This window comes from Sinohyriopsis cumingii, chromosome 15 (genome assembly GCF_028554795.1).
Source record: "Sinohyriopsis cumingii isolate HCF-2022 chromosome 15, ASM2855479v2, whole genome shotgun sequence".
NCBI classification, from domain to species: Eukaryota; Metazoa; Mollusca; class Bivalvia; order Unionida; family Unionidae; genus Sinohyriopsis; species Sinohyriopsis cumingii.
Genome location: NC_142975.1, coordinates 12,116,009 through 12,133,433, shown reverse-complemented (window position 1 = coordinate 12,133,433; position 17,425 = coordinate 12,116,009). Strand labels below are relative to the sequence as shown.

At 33.1% G+C, this 17,425-nt stretch overlaps 1 protein-coding gene across 4 annotated transcripts in view; it reads left to right on the top strand.

The window, feature by feature from the left end:
- LOC149781268 (uncharacterized) overlaps positions 1–17,425 on the top strand; it is a 103,109-nt gene that overhangs the window by 72,256 nt on the left and 13,428 nt on the right. For all 4 annotated transcript variants that reach the window (XM_089935355.1, XM_089935357.1, XM_089935353.1 and 1 more), the window contains exons 4-5: positions 14,020–14,178; positions 16,359–16,437. In XM_089935355.1, the coding sequence (XP_089791481.1) occupies positions 14,020–14,178; positions 16,359–16,437 (238 nt within the window). The remainder of the gene's footprint in view (positions 1–14,019; positions 14,179–16,358; positions 16,438–17,425) is intronic.

Below are 17,425 nucleotides of genomic sequence, written 5' to 3'. Positions count from 1 at the left end.
ACAATGCCTTCAATACTCAACAGTTAAAAGGAAGAAAGAAAAAGAAACGGACATAACTTGAATTCCTGGAAAGTCATTTTCGCCACTAGACCGTCAGTCTCTTCGTGCGGTTCTTGTCTTTAATTCAAACATTTATGTCTTGAAGAAATAATTCACGTATTATCGAGCTCCTAAGCAATGCTGCTCCATCTGGGTTTCCATGACTTTGTTTCGAATATTCGTCGCTAGATTCACTGTATTTTTGTTATTTAAGTTCCAAAATCAGTTTGTTACACAGCCATTATAATATACAATATACTATGACCGGAATTGCCATTCTCCATCAAATATTTTATAATTAAATCTTTTTTCGTATCGTTATTTGTGGAAGATACAACTATAAAACAAACAATTTCAGCCTTTTTATAAATATTTGAAGTCTGTGCTTTATATGTTGCAGATTCGTGATTGTAATAACACATTGTTTCAAAGAAGTTATGAGCTCATTGTATCACAGTTGGCGATATTGTATTGACCAAAATGATATACATTTTCCCATGTGCAGAAATATTTGGTGCCGACCTGAATCTTAACTCGCTATCATTCGTCTTACCCATTTTTTCACAGGAGTCTAACGAGTCAATCGATTTACCAATTTTAATTTCCCTTTAAAGGAGTCGAGAAAAAATTGACGAGTTGCATTATATATTTCCATTTGGTCAAGTAAAATGTAAAAGATAAGAATCTGCTTATTTCAGAATTAAATGATTCGTATGAAGTTTCTAAAACTTGGAAAAGGCATCTGTCTGTCTGAACTGATTTTTATGTTTGTATATGTCTGAATCAAAATTTATAATAATGCAAATATTTATTGTGAAGAATGGTTTGTGAAACCTACATATTTTGGATCGTGCATTGAAATGTACCGCTGATCTTCGAGGCCACAAATGGTTCATTACTTCAACGTCATCTGGAATCCCATTTTTATATTTTTTTTTTTTTTTGAGAGAGAGAGAGATGAATGTAGAAGATGACTGGATTGTTAAATACAATAAAATAATATAAGTGACAATTCTTAAAAAAGATACAACCATCTTAAAAACAGGACTTCTGAGAGGTTTTAACGTCGGTTAAATTTGAAATTTTATTTCATTTTGTAAAGATGTATCCAGAATATATTATATTTATGTTGATTCTCTGTCCATCAGCAGACCCCAATCACACGTGTATTAAAATCCTGAACTTGACGCTTCGTTTGTCTCCTTGCAGCCACGTGTCCGCAAAATACAACTCATTAGACAGATAAAAATAAATGTTTGGACGAGTGGATAAATGTGAGAACGAAACTGTTTTTATAAACTCGTTTAGGAAACGTTGAGTGGAAATGAAGTGAATGGATATTTGTATTGTCTGTTTTTCTTTTGTTTGTAGTTTTGTATTGTATTCCATCCCTTTGATCATTGTCATCACAAGGGACCCACTTTGCGTGAACGCTAATGTCTGTATATATAATTTATCCATTGAATTTAGATCCCATTCCATTTCACTTGTCAGTCTTATTCATTAGAATTATTCAGCATGATCTATGCCCAGTGCATGCAGGCATCGTCAGCATCGTGATAGTGTTGAATAATTCACACTCGTCAAAGATCAGGCTAATTCACTTGTTCTCTACGCATACTCGTGGGTTCTGTGATCTTTTTTACGGATAAAAAGCAAACATGTAGCATCATCCATATGTCAATGTCCAAAACAAATGTGAATAATTATTTCATCAATGTACCGACAAACGAATTACATGGCTGATAATTGTGTCTGGATATACAACAAATTCAATATAAAACCACAGATATTCCATAGAAAGTCGTTCATAAGAATGAAAGTAAATCATCACTCTTTTGGCATGAGCTTTCCTTAGACTGGTTCTCAGTTTCAGACAGCTTTAGGCGAAAATGTCTGAAATAAGAAAGAGTTATAATGCTAGATATTACACGTGTCCTCTCGAGGAGTTGTATGAGTTATGTTGAGGCCTTTTATAACACGATTAAGTTTCCTTGATTCGGTTTTTATGTCGTCCAAAAAATGTTTTCCTCAGAAAGTACGCCCATGTAATTAATGCCGAGACTGTAAGGTGCAACAGATGCGTGTGCTGATTGCATGACGGGTCAAAGGACGTATTGTACAATGTTGCAGATTTTTTATATCAAGTCTGAAGGAAGCAGAAGAATTCGTTGCCTTCTTTAACATGCACGTAATGCAGCCATACTTGAGTGTGTGAGGAATTTAGCTATTTAGATAGTTGTACAAAAACCTAACATGACTCTAAATGGTACCTAGCTTATTTATATGCACTATACAGCGTATGGTCGGTTACTCTATCATTCTTTGTCACTAATGTTTATGGAGTTACTGCCCTTTATAATTTTCAGTCCCCACGATATATATATATATATATATATATATATATATATATATATATATATATATATATATATATAATATATTACGAAGTGTTTTGCTTCGTAAACTCTATGTCAATCTGTTTCCCAAAACCGAGAGAGAGAGAGAGAGAGAGAGAGAGAGAGAGAGAGAGAGAGAAGAAAGGAATTTCAATCCTCTTGAAAAAGGTGTCACTTGATGATGTTGTTAAATACAGCTACATGTCGGTGAATCTTGGCATGAGAGAGTACACGGGGTCGAGCTGTAAAGACAAGAGTCTGTTTGAGCTTCTGGCCAGCAAAACTTTATTGAAATACTCAACATATAAACTTACATTCCAATATCAATCTACATAAGCTTAAATTGCGGATATAAGAGATACGTATAAACTACGATCTACTTTCACTTACCAACATCATAAATTGTATAATATCTGCCGATTAGAATATAATACAGATAATGAAATATCGAATAAATTTACGATTGCAAAAGAATCTAGAATTCAATATTTCAGACCAATATCATAATTGAAATATATGTTACTGAATTTATTCTAAAATGTCAACATATTAAACTCTATTATTTAAAGAGCATTTTATTTCTAAATTAACTATTACTGAGTATCAAGCTGGTAGTGAACATTGCTTTTGCTATAATCAATAATATAATTATAAGTAAATATAAGTTCTTCAATTAAACTTTCCGATACATTATATTAAAGAATAGTAAAGAAATATTAAAATGATCTAATGTTTAAACATACTGATGTTAGGTTAACATCTTAACACTAAAAATTCTTATAACACTAAAAGTCTTATACTATGAAAAATTGTACATAGATCATAATCTTACCTGTAAAGACAAAAGTCTGTTTGAGGTTCTGGCCAGCAAAACTGGCGTCAGCCCGTGGCTGGGGCTTTATATACCAGTTTCTTAAGACAAAGCCAAATATGGGTATGAGTCTTAGTTCTTTTGCGTTGGCCAGAATCTCAAAACGAGGCTTCATAGTCTCTACAGATTATCGTCTGGGTCTATGTACATTATTACGTAGGTACTTCTGCAAGATCAGCGCATTTGCCTTCTAGAAAAATCTATGGAATCTGTCTAGTTCATCTATTTACGTAACCTAGCGAATGTACTTTTTTTCTGACTTGAGATACAGGGCAATGTATGTATAAGACGGTTCGTACTTGATCATAAGAGCGTGATCATTGTTAAATAGTACACAATCATAATACCGAATTAAATAGATTCATTCTCAATATAATTTAATAGAAATTTACTTTCAATATAATTTATCAACTTACTTTTAATACCATTTAGAGAAAATTTAAATCTTGATATTTGTACTAAAAAATTCTGTCCTAATATATATATATATATATATATATATATATATATATATATATATATATATATATATATATATATATATATATATATATATAATCAGACTAAAACCTCGCGTTTATTGTGAAACCTTTTATTATAGAAATTGACTTTTCCTTGTGCTTCTTTTCATAGGCAAACATTCATCTGGGAATTGCTTTGTCCATTTCCAAATAATTTATAAGCTAACTTGCGATCATGCAGGAAAGATTGACCTTTTGGTATGATATTCAAACATTATTTTTGGTGTTCAAACTTTGACGTGGTTCTCAAATTGTGTTTGATTGTATATTCTGTTCTTTGAACTATTTTTTTCTTTGAAATCTTGGGAATAACGCAGAGATTTGAGAGTGGGACCCATGGTTCTATCATATTTGACAAAACTGTCCTTTTTGTTGTTGCTTAATATTCGAATAGACTTTGTTCCTCAGTGTGAAATCAGATATGAAATCGAAAACCATGTTTTATTTTTATTTATCCTATCTTCTTTTCCTTTTCAACTTGCATCAGTTCAGTCATGGAATTAGTAGTATTGTTGCCTTACACAACTGAACCGAAGTTTCAAGTTATTTATGTGGCTGAGAATACTTATATGTGCTACTACTCAGATTGTTTGTATCACGTGATCCATTGATCTCTGGCATCTTAAACGTTAACTTGTTTAACATTTGCCTTGAAATATGTGGGGGAAGGAGGCGTGGAAGGTGGAGGGTGGTAGTGACCGGAAAGTTGAACTTGCTGAAGTAGTTGATATAGTTCATCAACCAAGTAACCATTGTCAGCATGAGCTAGAGAGAGGTACAATCCCATCTACATGAATTTAGTTAACTTCCCTTACATTATTTTTTCAAGACAACTAACTTCGACTATACTTTGTCACCTTCTAAATTGCAAAATGAATAAGCATCCGTTTCTTATAGGCCGAAACAGAAGGAGAAAGACGGTAATTCGGCTGATGGCGTCTGTGTAACCGCAACACACCTGCATATCGACAATTAGTGATATAATAACTCTTATCACATATCGACTGATATGATATTTTACTAGGAAGAATTGTTTTGATATGACAAACTGGATGACATCTACAAAGGTGAAAAGATTTTGAAAACAAATGGCTTGCCAAATAGAGAGTATCTGTTAGCTAAGAAATCATATGATTATACTTTAAACAGCTAAAAGGCATTTAGAAATAGTGTGTACTATATAAAGATCAGCAAAATTAATGTCTACTAATAATGGTAATATTGTATGCACGATGCAATTATTCCCTCGCGGTTTATGCTGGTCCTGAAACATGTTTATGTGACGATACAATTTAATTAAAGTTGATAGTGGAGAAAAGACTGGATGTTTCTGCTCCTACGTGCGTATGCAAATATTATCGGTTTAAGAAATAATATCTTACATATTGTCAAAGAATATAAATTCAATATCTTTCCAGGGTACTTATTTAACGAGTTTGGAAAATCATGCTAAACAAAATAATCGAAGTGCAGAAATGTTTAAATGGTTAGATGATACAATTATTTTAGAGGGAAATCAAGCGTTTAAATTTAGATTTAATACTTATAGTTGCACAAAACCTAACATGACTCTAAATGGTACCTAGCTAGTAACTCCATAAACATTAGTGACAAAGAAGGATCGAGTAACCGACCATACACTGTATAGTGCATATAAATTAGCTAGGTACCATTTAGAGTCATGTAAGGTTTTTGTACAACTATAATTAGTAAATAATTATAAAAAAAAATGAATACGATCAGATGTTATAAATGTTGTAAATTACAATATGCAGACCAATGAAACAACTGAGCAATGAAACACGGTATGCTAAAGGTGGAAAAGTTGTCTTAATTGAATGATATCAAACTGGTATCGTAACGGAGAAGGGAAAAGGTAACGGTAGTTAATCACCTTAAGGTTACTGATGAATGCAGACGAAAGCAAATATTCAATATCATCACAGAAAATGTAAAGTCATTACTAATTATTACTGTTTGCGTCAGATACAAAATAATGTACATTATTAATCAGTGATATCTCTTTTTATATTTAATGCCAGCGATCGTACGATGAAGACAAACGCATATTTAATCCGTAATCCGTTTTCAAACTAAGCAAGAACGTAAAAAAATACACAAATAAAACTAAAACAGGATCGTAACCAAAGGCTTCTAGACTCTTTTGAGATACCCATACAAGTACAAATTTCATGCTTAGAATGACCAGGATATTTTGCATTTATTCTAAAATGTGCACCCAGACGTACAGGAGATTATACATAGACAAATTAAAGATTATCTTACTGTAAAGATATGGCTAGATATATGGAGTGTCTTTTTTTATTAACAATCATCCGGAATTTAGAAATCGGTATGAAGGAAATGGGAGCCAATTTCTAAGGAGTAGATAAAATCCTCACATGTCAACTGGTTAGTATCTAAGTTGTGATACTTCTTTGTTTCAAATTCTGTTATTTGAACATCATTGTCACACCTAGAAAATAGCCAGAGAAACTAATGATAAATTATCATGTAAAAATAAAAGGTTCGCAACCGGTTTAAAGATACTGCTCTCATTACGAGAAGAATGATTTATTAAACATTTTATTCTTTGAAGTAACTGATACACTAATTTTATAAGTTATGTGGAAAGTGTCCTTAGAATAATAGATACATTAAGTTTTCAAAATTAACATCCCCGTTCATTTTTTTCTATCGCGCTTATATTTATATTTTACGGAACATTTTTGCTTGAAGTTTTCTCATTTTGTTTTTCAGAAGTATCGTTTTCTTATTAACCTGTGATATAGTTTCCTTTTTTAGTATCTTCATTCCATTTAGATATCTTATTCCCCTTTGATGCTGTAATAGCCCAGTTTATACTTTTAGTATTGGAACGTCTTTTAAAACCGTATGCCCAAAAAGGATAGATTTTATTCGGTTGCTCTGTATCTTTACCTGAAATATCCGAAACGAAATAAATACATATTTTATGTTATCTATAGCATTCTTTCGGTTCATCTGTCAATTAATGTCCTATTGAATATTATCTATATTTGCATGTCCCCTGTAACGTGTTATCCTGTGCACATCTTGATTCAACCTAAAGAAACAGGTAATTGGCCCAGAAATTATTCATTTACACATTACTAAATTTAGTAAGTTTTTTATATTTAACTAAGACATATTTGCTGGCTTCTAAGAACTATTGCCTGAGTAAGGTGCTCCTGACAATATATTTCTCTACTGCGGAATTACACTATTTCTCAGAGTCCCGTTTCTTTGTCTTTCTTGCACAAAATTAAGAATTCTTTTAAACTCATTCCAGGTAAGTCAGATATTAAGCTACTTAGAAGTGTATTAACTGCTGTATAAATGCTTTTCTCTGTTTTCAAGTAGTTGAAACAGAAAAAGGTTCATGTTCTTTATTTATTATTGACTGTTTGAGCTATTATTATCGAAAGAATAACATCGTACTCTATACAAATATTTTCTTCCTCTTAATCCTTGTTAGCACCTTCTAATACATCTGGAGATTGAACTTTAATTTTATGGAAGAACATAAGGGTAGATAGAACATAAATCTGTAAGAATTTGAATGTCTGACGGAATCAAACATTTTCTGTAATAAACTAAACTACCTTCTGTACTAGTGTTTTGTGCAATACCAGATCCTGAACGTAATTTTCTCAGGTATTCATTCAGGATTCTTGTTCCAATTATTGTTACTGAACAGTAGTTGGTAACAATAAATCTGCGTGTTTTTATTAATTATGTAATCATTTAAATATTTCATCAATGCCATAGTAAATGAGTTGCATTTAATCCGCATTTTACTAAGATTAAATAGCGCTGTTTAAAATGTTTAGCATTTCCTTTGATTATTAATATAAAAAGTTACCACAAAATTACCCGTCACAATTAAATCATTAAATATATTGATGCCTCGACTTGTAAACTGTTTTCTGGTTTATAAGGACTTGTATTATGTGTTACAGTGATGTGTAGCGGTTTGCTTGGTAATGTGGGGACATTTCTCGTAGATTGACATTCGATAACTTTAAAACAAAGTTCAAGAAAATGGTCGGTAATTAAATCATTATTACTTATATATAAGGGCAATGCATATGCAGATGTGTGTTACATTCATATTATAAAGAAGTTCGTAATAGCAAGGTTATGTTTTCTTGTTTTTCTTAAGTTGTATCAGGATGAGTAGAAGAAAATACAGTAATTATTTGACATCTTTTTAAGCAACACTAGTTGTCTAAATATTCCATTCAGGTAGTCAAGTGTCCTGGCTCTGTTTGTTCAACAATGCGGTTTTTCTCTGCATTCCACTTAGATAACAAATATCCCTAACTCATGTATCGTAACTGTTCGCAATTGCTTGTAATAATCTTAAAAAGGTAAGAAAAAGTCGCCATGGAAATGTTTTTTGACGTGTAGAATCTCACATAAATTTGAATAGTACCCATTAATATAAAGGTCTGGTGTGATTTAGGTGATCACGAAATATACATAGATTTTAAGGTTTGAAGATGCTTCTCTACTGTAATGAATGTTGTGTACAAGTTTCAGGATTTCGCTCTACTGTAATGTACGTTGTGAACAAGTTTAAGGATTTCGCTCTACTGTAATGTATGTTGAGTACAAGTTTCAGGATGTCGCTCAACTGTAATGCATGTTGTGAACAAGTTTCAGGATGTCCCTCTACTGCAATGTATGTTGAGTACAGATTTCATTATGTCCCTCTGCTGTAATGTATGTCGTGTACAGATTTCAGTATTTCGCTCTAGTGTAATGTATGTTGAGTACAAGTTTCAGGATGTCGCTCTACTGTAATGTATGTCGTGTACAGATTTCAGTATTTCGCTCTACTGTAATGCATGTTGAGTACAAGTTTCCGGATGTCCCTCTACTGTAATGTATGTTGTGTACAGATTTCAGTATGTCCCTCTGCTGTAATGTATGTCGTGTACAGATTTCAGTATGCCCCTCTATTGTAATTTATGTTGTGTACAATTTTCAGGATGTCCCTCTACTGTACTGTAAGTTGTGTACAGATTTCAGTATGTCCCTCTATTGTAATTTATGTTGTGTACAATTTTCAGTATGTCCTTCTACTGTAATGTATGTTGTGTACACATTTCAGTATGACCTTCTACTGTAATGTATGTTGTGTACAGGTTCCAGGTTGTCCCTCTATTGTAATGTATGTCGTGTACAGGTTCCAGGTTGATCCCTTTAGTGTAATGTATGTTGTGTACATATTTCAGGATGTCCTTCTACTGTAATGTATGTCGTGTGCAGGTTTTAGGATGTCCCTCTACTGTAACGTATGTTGTGTACAGATTTAAGGATGTCTCTCAACTGCAATGTATGTTGTGTACGGGTTCCAGGGTGTCCCTCTACTGTAATGTATGTTGTGTACAGGTTTCAGGTTGTTCCTTTACTGCAGGGGTGTCCAAAGTCCGGCCCGCGAGCCAATCACGGCCCGCGGTAAGATTTCATACGGCCCGCAGCTTCGGTCATAAAATGTATTATTTATGGGCTGCTAGCACGCGAACCCTTCTCCGCTCATTTCTGCCATGGCGACTGAAAAGTTAGTGTCAGCAAGTTATCGGTTTCTTGATCAATATGAAATTGGGTGTTTTGAACGGTAACATCTGTCACTATTGACAGTGAAAAGGCAAAAGCACACTTATGCACTTGGACTTATGGCACTTATTGTATTAAACTCTTGAATAAGATTTGGTTAGAACTGTTGATGCTATGTACCTGTATATGTGGCACAAACTATTATTTTCTGCAAGATCTCTTAAAAGACAAAAGCAAAATTCACTTGTTTTAAACTTTAATGATAACAGAAAAATTTGCATTAGTTATAACTCCTGTTTAAAATGACCATGAGGCAAATATATTTATCTAACTCATGGAAATTTAAGGTATTACATACAGTTCAATGTTATCTGACTCTCCAGATATGAATGAAAGGCAGAATTGTGTTTTTAGAGTTGTTCATGTCTGCCTGAGTGGCTTATATTTAGTTACATTGCCATTTGAAAAATAAAGATAATTGTGACAATGAAAATTGTTTTGTTTATTTATTGTTTATTTGTTTTTTTATTTATTTATTGTTCTATAACAGTGTATATTTGCATGTAACTTTTGTGGTTAAAAAACCTCAGAAGGAACTATTGGCCCCCGGGCATCTTCACTTTATGAAATCTTGCCCTCTTTGCAAAAAAGTTTGGACACCGCTGCTTTACTGTAATGTATCTTGTGTACAGGTTTCAGAATCTCTCTTTACTGTAATGTATGTTGTGTTCGGGCTTCACGTTTTCTCTCGGCTGTAATGTATGCTGTGTATAGGTTTTAGGATGTCCCTCTACTGTAAGGTATGTTGTCGTTTGGGTAACTTGAGGTACAACAGGTCGAATTCATGCATTTAACACCTAAAGATCGCCCATTTACGTTATGTCTTCATAATTTATCTATGTCGTAAGATCTGGTACAAACGTTTGCACGAGGTTTACAACCCTTTACCTTGGCTAAAGAAGGTCTCTAAAAAGTTCCTTAATATTTTTGTTTTCGTTCATTCATTTCCTTACCTCTTTTAAACTTTTAATTATTAAACAGAGTTCATCATAATTAATATCACTGTCATTTATTGCTTTGCTTGCCATACCATCCATACCATTTAGTTTAATAATACAAGCGGTAAATAATTCTTCATTTTTAATAGCTTATGGTAAACTATTTTATCTCTTAAGCTTTAGCTATGAATTCTAATACAGTAGAACCAAAACGACCAAAAGCTAGAAAAATTAATAATATTGTAGATATTCCTGCAACTAATAAATTTTTGGCATCCACTATACCCATTCCATCAGTACCAATTGTTACATTAATTATATCCATTTTCAATATTGAACTGTCCCTGTTTAGCATATATTTCATGATGATATACTGAAATATAACCGTGGGAGAAAAATTATATCGCGTCAGTGGCAAGATCATGTTTATTGTTGTAATATCTCTTTTGCAACTACTTTTCGCCATTTAGAAACTATACCTGCCCTTGTGCAGGTTATTCAAACTTGCATTTCCATATTTGGGCCTGTATATTTTTTCTTCTTCTTCTGTTCGTTCTTCTCTCTCTCTCTCTCTCTCTCTCTCTCTCTGGATTGGCAAATCCTAAAATGTGTTAACTGTACATTTATGCAATACATTAAGTGCCATCACGAATGCCTATAATTAGTTTTCAGCATGAATCATAGAAACTGTCAGTGACTGAACTTACATGACCTTGTCACCCATACAGTACTGTATACCTGTAATACTCTGCAACAAACGATAGAGTGCACACTATTTTTTTTTTATAAAAAATACTCGTGATAAAAAATAGTAAGAAAAATTTTAAGTAGAAACTTAGCATGCATCAAAAAATCGTGTTTGCAAACAATTAGTAAATTGGGCGTTGTTTAGTGTTAAATGACAACCAAAATTAAGCGTCAATCTAAATTTGGATACAGCGTCTGCTACTGAGTTAGACTGTAAGCGTGCTTAGGCCACACACATATTTATGTTTAAATGTGAAATTAAAAGAGAACCTGTTTAGGTGCTAGGAGACAAAAATCTGTATACATCACTAACGGTATAATTTAACATAACTTTCGAATCTTAAATAAATTCTTGCAACCATATCGTAACGTTTTTGTTTGTATCGTAGACTTGTTCACCAAAATGTTATCAATCAAACAATCCTTTTTCACAGTGTCTTCAGAAGGAGAAAGACATGATAACATATGTTCTGTTTGTTACTTGATCTAACACCTAAAATGCATATTACATAAAACAAGATATTCGATTTAGCTATGATATTCCTTCTTCTGTTGTAATCTTATAAAAAGAAATAAGCTGACCCCATGTTTTCATCACGATTCAATATTTTGTTAATTTCACCACCTGTCAGTTTTTCTCCAGTATTCAAGACTACCATGACTGTAATCGTAATGTCATTTGGAATCAAGTATCACGTCAGCTGATGTAGGTGGTCCAAAACGCTGATGCCTACTATTGGAATCAAGTATCACGTCAGCTGATGTAGGTGGTCCAAAACGCTGATGCCTACTATTGGAATCAAGTATCACGTCAGCTGATGTAGGTGGTCCAAAACGCTGATGCCTACTATTGGAATCAAATATCACGTCAGCTGATGTAGGTGGTCCAAAACGTTGATGCCTACTATTGGAATCAAGTATCACGTCAGCTGATGTAGGTGGTCCAAAACGCTGATGCCTACTATTGGAATCAAGTATCACGTCAGCTGATGTAGGTGGTCCAAAACGCTGATGCCTACTATTGGAATCAAATATCACGTCAGCTGATGTAGGTGGTCCAAAACGCTGATGCCTACTATTGGAATCAAGTATCACGTCAGCTGATGTAGGTGGTCCAAAACGCTGATGCCTACTATTGGAATCAAGTATCACGTCAGCTGATGTAGGTGGTCCAAAACGCTGATGCCTACTATTGGAATCAAATATCACGTCAGCTGATGTAGGTGGTCCAAAACGTTGATGCCTACTATTGGAATCAAGTATCACGTCAGCTGATGTAGGTGGTCCAAAACGCTGATGCCTACTATTGGAATCAATTATCACGTCAGCTGATGTAGGTGGTCCAAAACGCTGATGCCTACTATTGGAATCAAATATCACGTCAGCTGATGTAGGTGGTCCAAAACGCTGATGCCTACTATTGGAATCAAGTATCACGTCAGCTGATGTAGGTGGTCCAAAACGCTGATGCCTACTATTGGAATCAAGTATCACGTCAGCTGATGTAGGTGGTCCAAAACGCTGATGCCTACTATTGAAACTGTTACAGATTAAGCCCACTTGCTTCAAGACGATATTTTTCTTTCCTAGATTAGATTAAGACCCTAATCATCAGCTAATGATATTGAACATTCCAGCAATAGTTTGTGTATCTGAAAATGGATATGAAACATGTATATTGACCTTGCGAACTCAGATATAGATGTATCATTTAAATGCCAAAATGACATTCCACCTCTAATTGTTAACATCCATGCTGCCCAGTTTCATATCGCGCTGATGTATCTGTTCATTGAGTCATTATTGTCAAGAATCAAAGTGTAATTATCAATAGATATACAATGAGTTGTATGTAAAATAATTCTTTTTCAGAGTAGCAGATTTTTTATCGTTAAATATTTTGTAATTTCTATTTAGCTGGAGCGTTCAACTGAGTTGCAGGACAATGATAATGTGCGGTGATTTGTTTTGTTGTATTCTATTAATCTGAAGTTCATTATTTTCTTTCTTAATTAAACATTGCACATTTCACTAACGAAGCAAACAAATTAAAAGGTAGTAAATATATGAGTTTCAGCTGCAACATCGAATTTTTTTGTCACAGAGAATTTGCTGATGTAAATAATTAAATTAGTCGGCAAAAGTGGTTTAAAACAATACCCATTTATATGACTGTGAACTCCTCTCTCTACAACGTATGTAGTTATACGCTACAGGTAACTGACGTATTTTCAGGCGATAACTCTTATTCTTCGAACACATTTTAGACATCTCATTCCCATTACTCCATTAATGGAAATAATCATATTCAAATTAGACATCTCATTCCCATTACTCCATTGATGGAAATAATCATATTCAAATTAGACATCTCATTCCCATTACTCCATTGATGGAAATAATCATATTCAAATTAGACATCTCATTCCCACTGCTCCATTGATGGAAATAATCATATTCAAATTAGACATCTCATTCCCATTACTCCATTGATGGAAATAATCATATTCAAATTAGACATCTCATTCCCACTGCTCCATTGATGGAAATAATCATATTCAAATTAGACATCTCATTCCCATTACTCCATTGATGGAAATAATCATATTCAAATTAGACATCTCATTCCCACTGCTCCATTGATGGAAATAATCATATTCAAATTAGACATCTCATTCCCATTACTCCATTGATGGAAATAATCATATTCAAATTAGACATCTCATTCCCATTACTCCATTAATGGAAATAATCATATTCAAATTAGACATCTCATTCCCATTACTCCATTGATGGAAATAATCATATTCAAATTAATTTGATTAGATGGGCCCAGAGTGATTACAACGTTTTATTTTCAGGGGAGCTAATGCCTGCAAGGGAGCAACCTCAAACAGTTTGTGGAATACCATGCATCTGTAACTACACTAATTGTTATTTCGGTGATGACCCATGCAGGTGCGCAATAAAGGAAACAAGGAGTTGTCCTAAAAGCATGACTATGAACACACTGACCGGAAGTAAGAGACAATAGCATAAATAACATTCGTATATAAGCGTTTACATTCCCAGGTATAACACTTGCTTATCGTATATATATATATATATATATATATATATATATATATATATATATATATATATATATATATATATATATATATATATTCGCACAATCGATGTGTGATGTGTATTTCTTTGCCTGCGTGGTTGCATTAGGTGTTTATATGGTGTTTACTCATGTCGCTATGAAGAGAAAGTGAACGCTGATAAATCCTGAGAGAATATCCTCAGCAACATTTGAACACTTGAGTATGTAAATCTATCCAATGAGATCACCGTGTGGTATTTTCTACTTAATTTCATCTCTTAAATACTTAATTCTAGTAATACAAAAAGGACTGATGTGTTTTTCCTGTCAAAGTTGGAAATGCCCGAGCGTGTTCCGATTGATATACATATTATGGCGGTGTGCTACTTTATTTTGCGCGTAGACCTTCCTTCCTATGGCATTTGGCAAGTTATTTACAATTTCGTAATCCTTCTACATTTTAATACAATATGCTTATGTTTCTTAATCGTAAGTTTCAACGTAAAGTGCCTTGCCCAGGAATGCACCATATTAGCCTTTCCCGGCTGCTGGTGTATGTCTCTAAGAAGCCATTTTAATTTTGCCTTGATATGATAAAAATGTCCATGTACGGTAAATACCAATACATATATATATATATATATATATATATATATATATATATATATAAACAAGAGTAAATCAAAGACGTGGGTTATGTAAATTATTATCTGTGCATACTCACAAGCGTGAAATGTAGTAAAACAGTTTTATTTCTCCTATATCAAATTGAATTGCCGTAACAAAAATCAGTCTGGTCAATTTCTTGATAAGTTATTTAAAACTTTCACAACAGTAATACAAAGATTTTGGGGTATTATTTTATCAAGCACAGTTTATGATATTCATTGATTCTCCTTAGCATCCCTTTTAAACCCTTTTATGCTGGTGCCGTAGTCTGTGAATATCATTTTTGTTATATGCAGAGTCTTTGCAGAAGTGAAGCCTATTTGAAGATAAAATTTAAAAATCAGAATTTACATATGGCTCTGTCTTCAACTCAACGTTGATTGCATATGAAAATTAATTACTGCATCTTCTATATTAATGATAGAAGAAAAAAAATGTTGAGGTTTTACATTGACCTTGTGTGACACGTTCCCCATTTAGAATTTCTTGTGTTTTGGATGCGCTCCAGACAACGCCTTTGGTGATGCTCAATATGTCCTATTTTTTAAGTTTAATGTATGTTGATGTTTTGCTTTATCGTGTGTGTGTGTGTTAATATAGCGATTACGTTCAAGTATTTGCAACTGTTATGTTTGTTTAATTTGTATTGTTTGTTGGCTGTTTTCCATAATTATATGTTATGTATATCTTTATTGTGCACTTGACTTTTGTGCAAAATCAATTTTTTTTTGGGGGGGGGAGGGGGTAAACAACATAATGCATAGCTAATATTTCTCTATGATTGTGGATTAAATATTCAGATCATTATTAATTGTAAAACATGTTTACTTCAGTTTGAGTTAAATACAGTCCTGATTCTGACATTAAAAGCTTTCACAAAGGCAATTTCCTACTGACGTAACCGAATATTTACAGAAAATTGAAATTTTGACATAGGTCAAGTACAGGGGTATATAAACATGTTTACATTAGAATTATTCACTGAATATATAAAGTGCTCAATAATACCCTTGGGTAAAATATTAATTTGGAACTATAGACAATTCAGGCAAGGACATTTCGATTATATTTTTTAGTCACCTCTAATGAAAATTGACAAATCACCACATTCAAGGCAATTGGCATATTAGTATATTCGAGACTACGGGAACACCAACACATTCACTTTTGGAATTTACTTGGAACACTATTGGAATTCAGTTTAAACTTCATACATTTGGACATGTGATAGAAATTTTAGGACTATTTGGGATTTAATTCATAATGTTGTAAGTTCTTTTTAAATTTTCACTTTGTATTCATGGAAAATAAATTTATTTGTTGAATATTTACTGAAATTGTTTCTGTCGCTCTTTTCTCTCACTTAGTTTAAGACAATAGAGTCGTAACAGTAACATCATTTTATATTTCGTGTTTCTTGTCCTTCCTTTTGTATTTCAGTCTGCGAGTCATGCCCAAAATATACCTTCAAGGATTACGAAGGATGTGGACCATGCTATTACAATGAAACGGAATGGTTGTAAGCAGAAATGTTATAAAAATAAAGCAAACTTTCATCATTTGTAATTGCTATTTTTCCTTTTGAAGAGAAAAATGTATATCTAAATAATGATTCAGAAATGAATACATAGCGATAAACAGTATAATGTATTATTTATTAAATATTATTCGTGTATATTTAAAGATTTCTTATGCCAGTTTTATCAAGAGCTTTTACTACTTGGAAGCTTGTGAGACCTTTACCGATTAGAAATTAGTCAGTGTCGATAAGTATCCGATCAGATAAACGATAAACGTAAACGTATGCATAATGTCCTCTTTGAATTTGTTTTTGTCCTTTCTTTTTTTTCTCTTGTTCTATTTCTGAATTTAGTCGCCTGTTTTTTCCCCGTTTTTGATTTATGTTAAAGTTCTTCCAGGCTTTTCATGTGGCTGCTGATTGTTATCGTTGGATCTTTGCTTGGGTGTAGTACAAATGTTTCGCCCTATTTTTGACGGTTTCGGCATAAATGTGCGATTTTGTGCCTAGGGCTATTGCGCTTTTTGGTTGACAATCCAGTTCACTTATTAATTTGGAAATATTTGTCATGTTTTTTGTGTTCTCCGTAGTAATAGTTGGCTGAAGGTGCAGTCTTGACACCTACAGGATGTATTGCTATTTTGCAGTTCATTGTTAGTTTACTCATCTTTTGTGTGAGATTCGTTTATTGCTATAGTTCTTGAATGATCTCTACTATGGTGTCTTAGTACTATTAACAACTGATAGTTCAGTTTGTTGTATATTTTAGTTAGGTTTTGCTCTGGTTATTTTTGATGATGATATTTCTTCTTGTAATAAAGAATTGACAGTTTCTTTTTGCAGATTCACTAGTTGTTTAATTTGCACAAAGAAAAGTTATCCTTTTTAGATTCTGTGCTTGTAACTAGTTTCTGATGAAAATCCAAACAAACTTCCTTTCCGCAGCGTTTAAAGTTCATCTCTGCATTAATCTAATCCTTAGTCTATC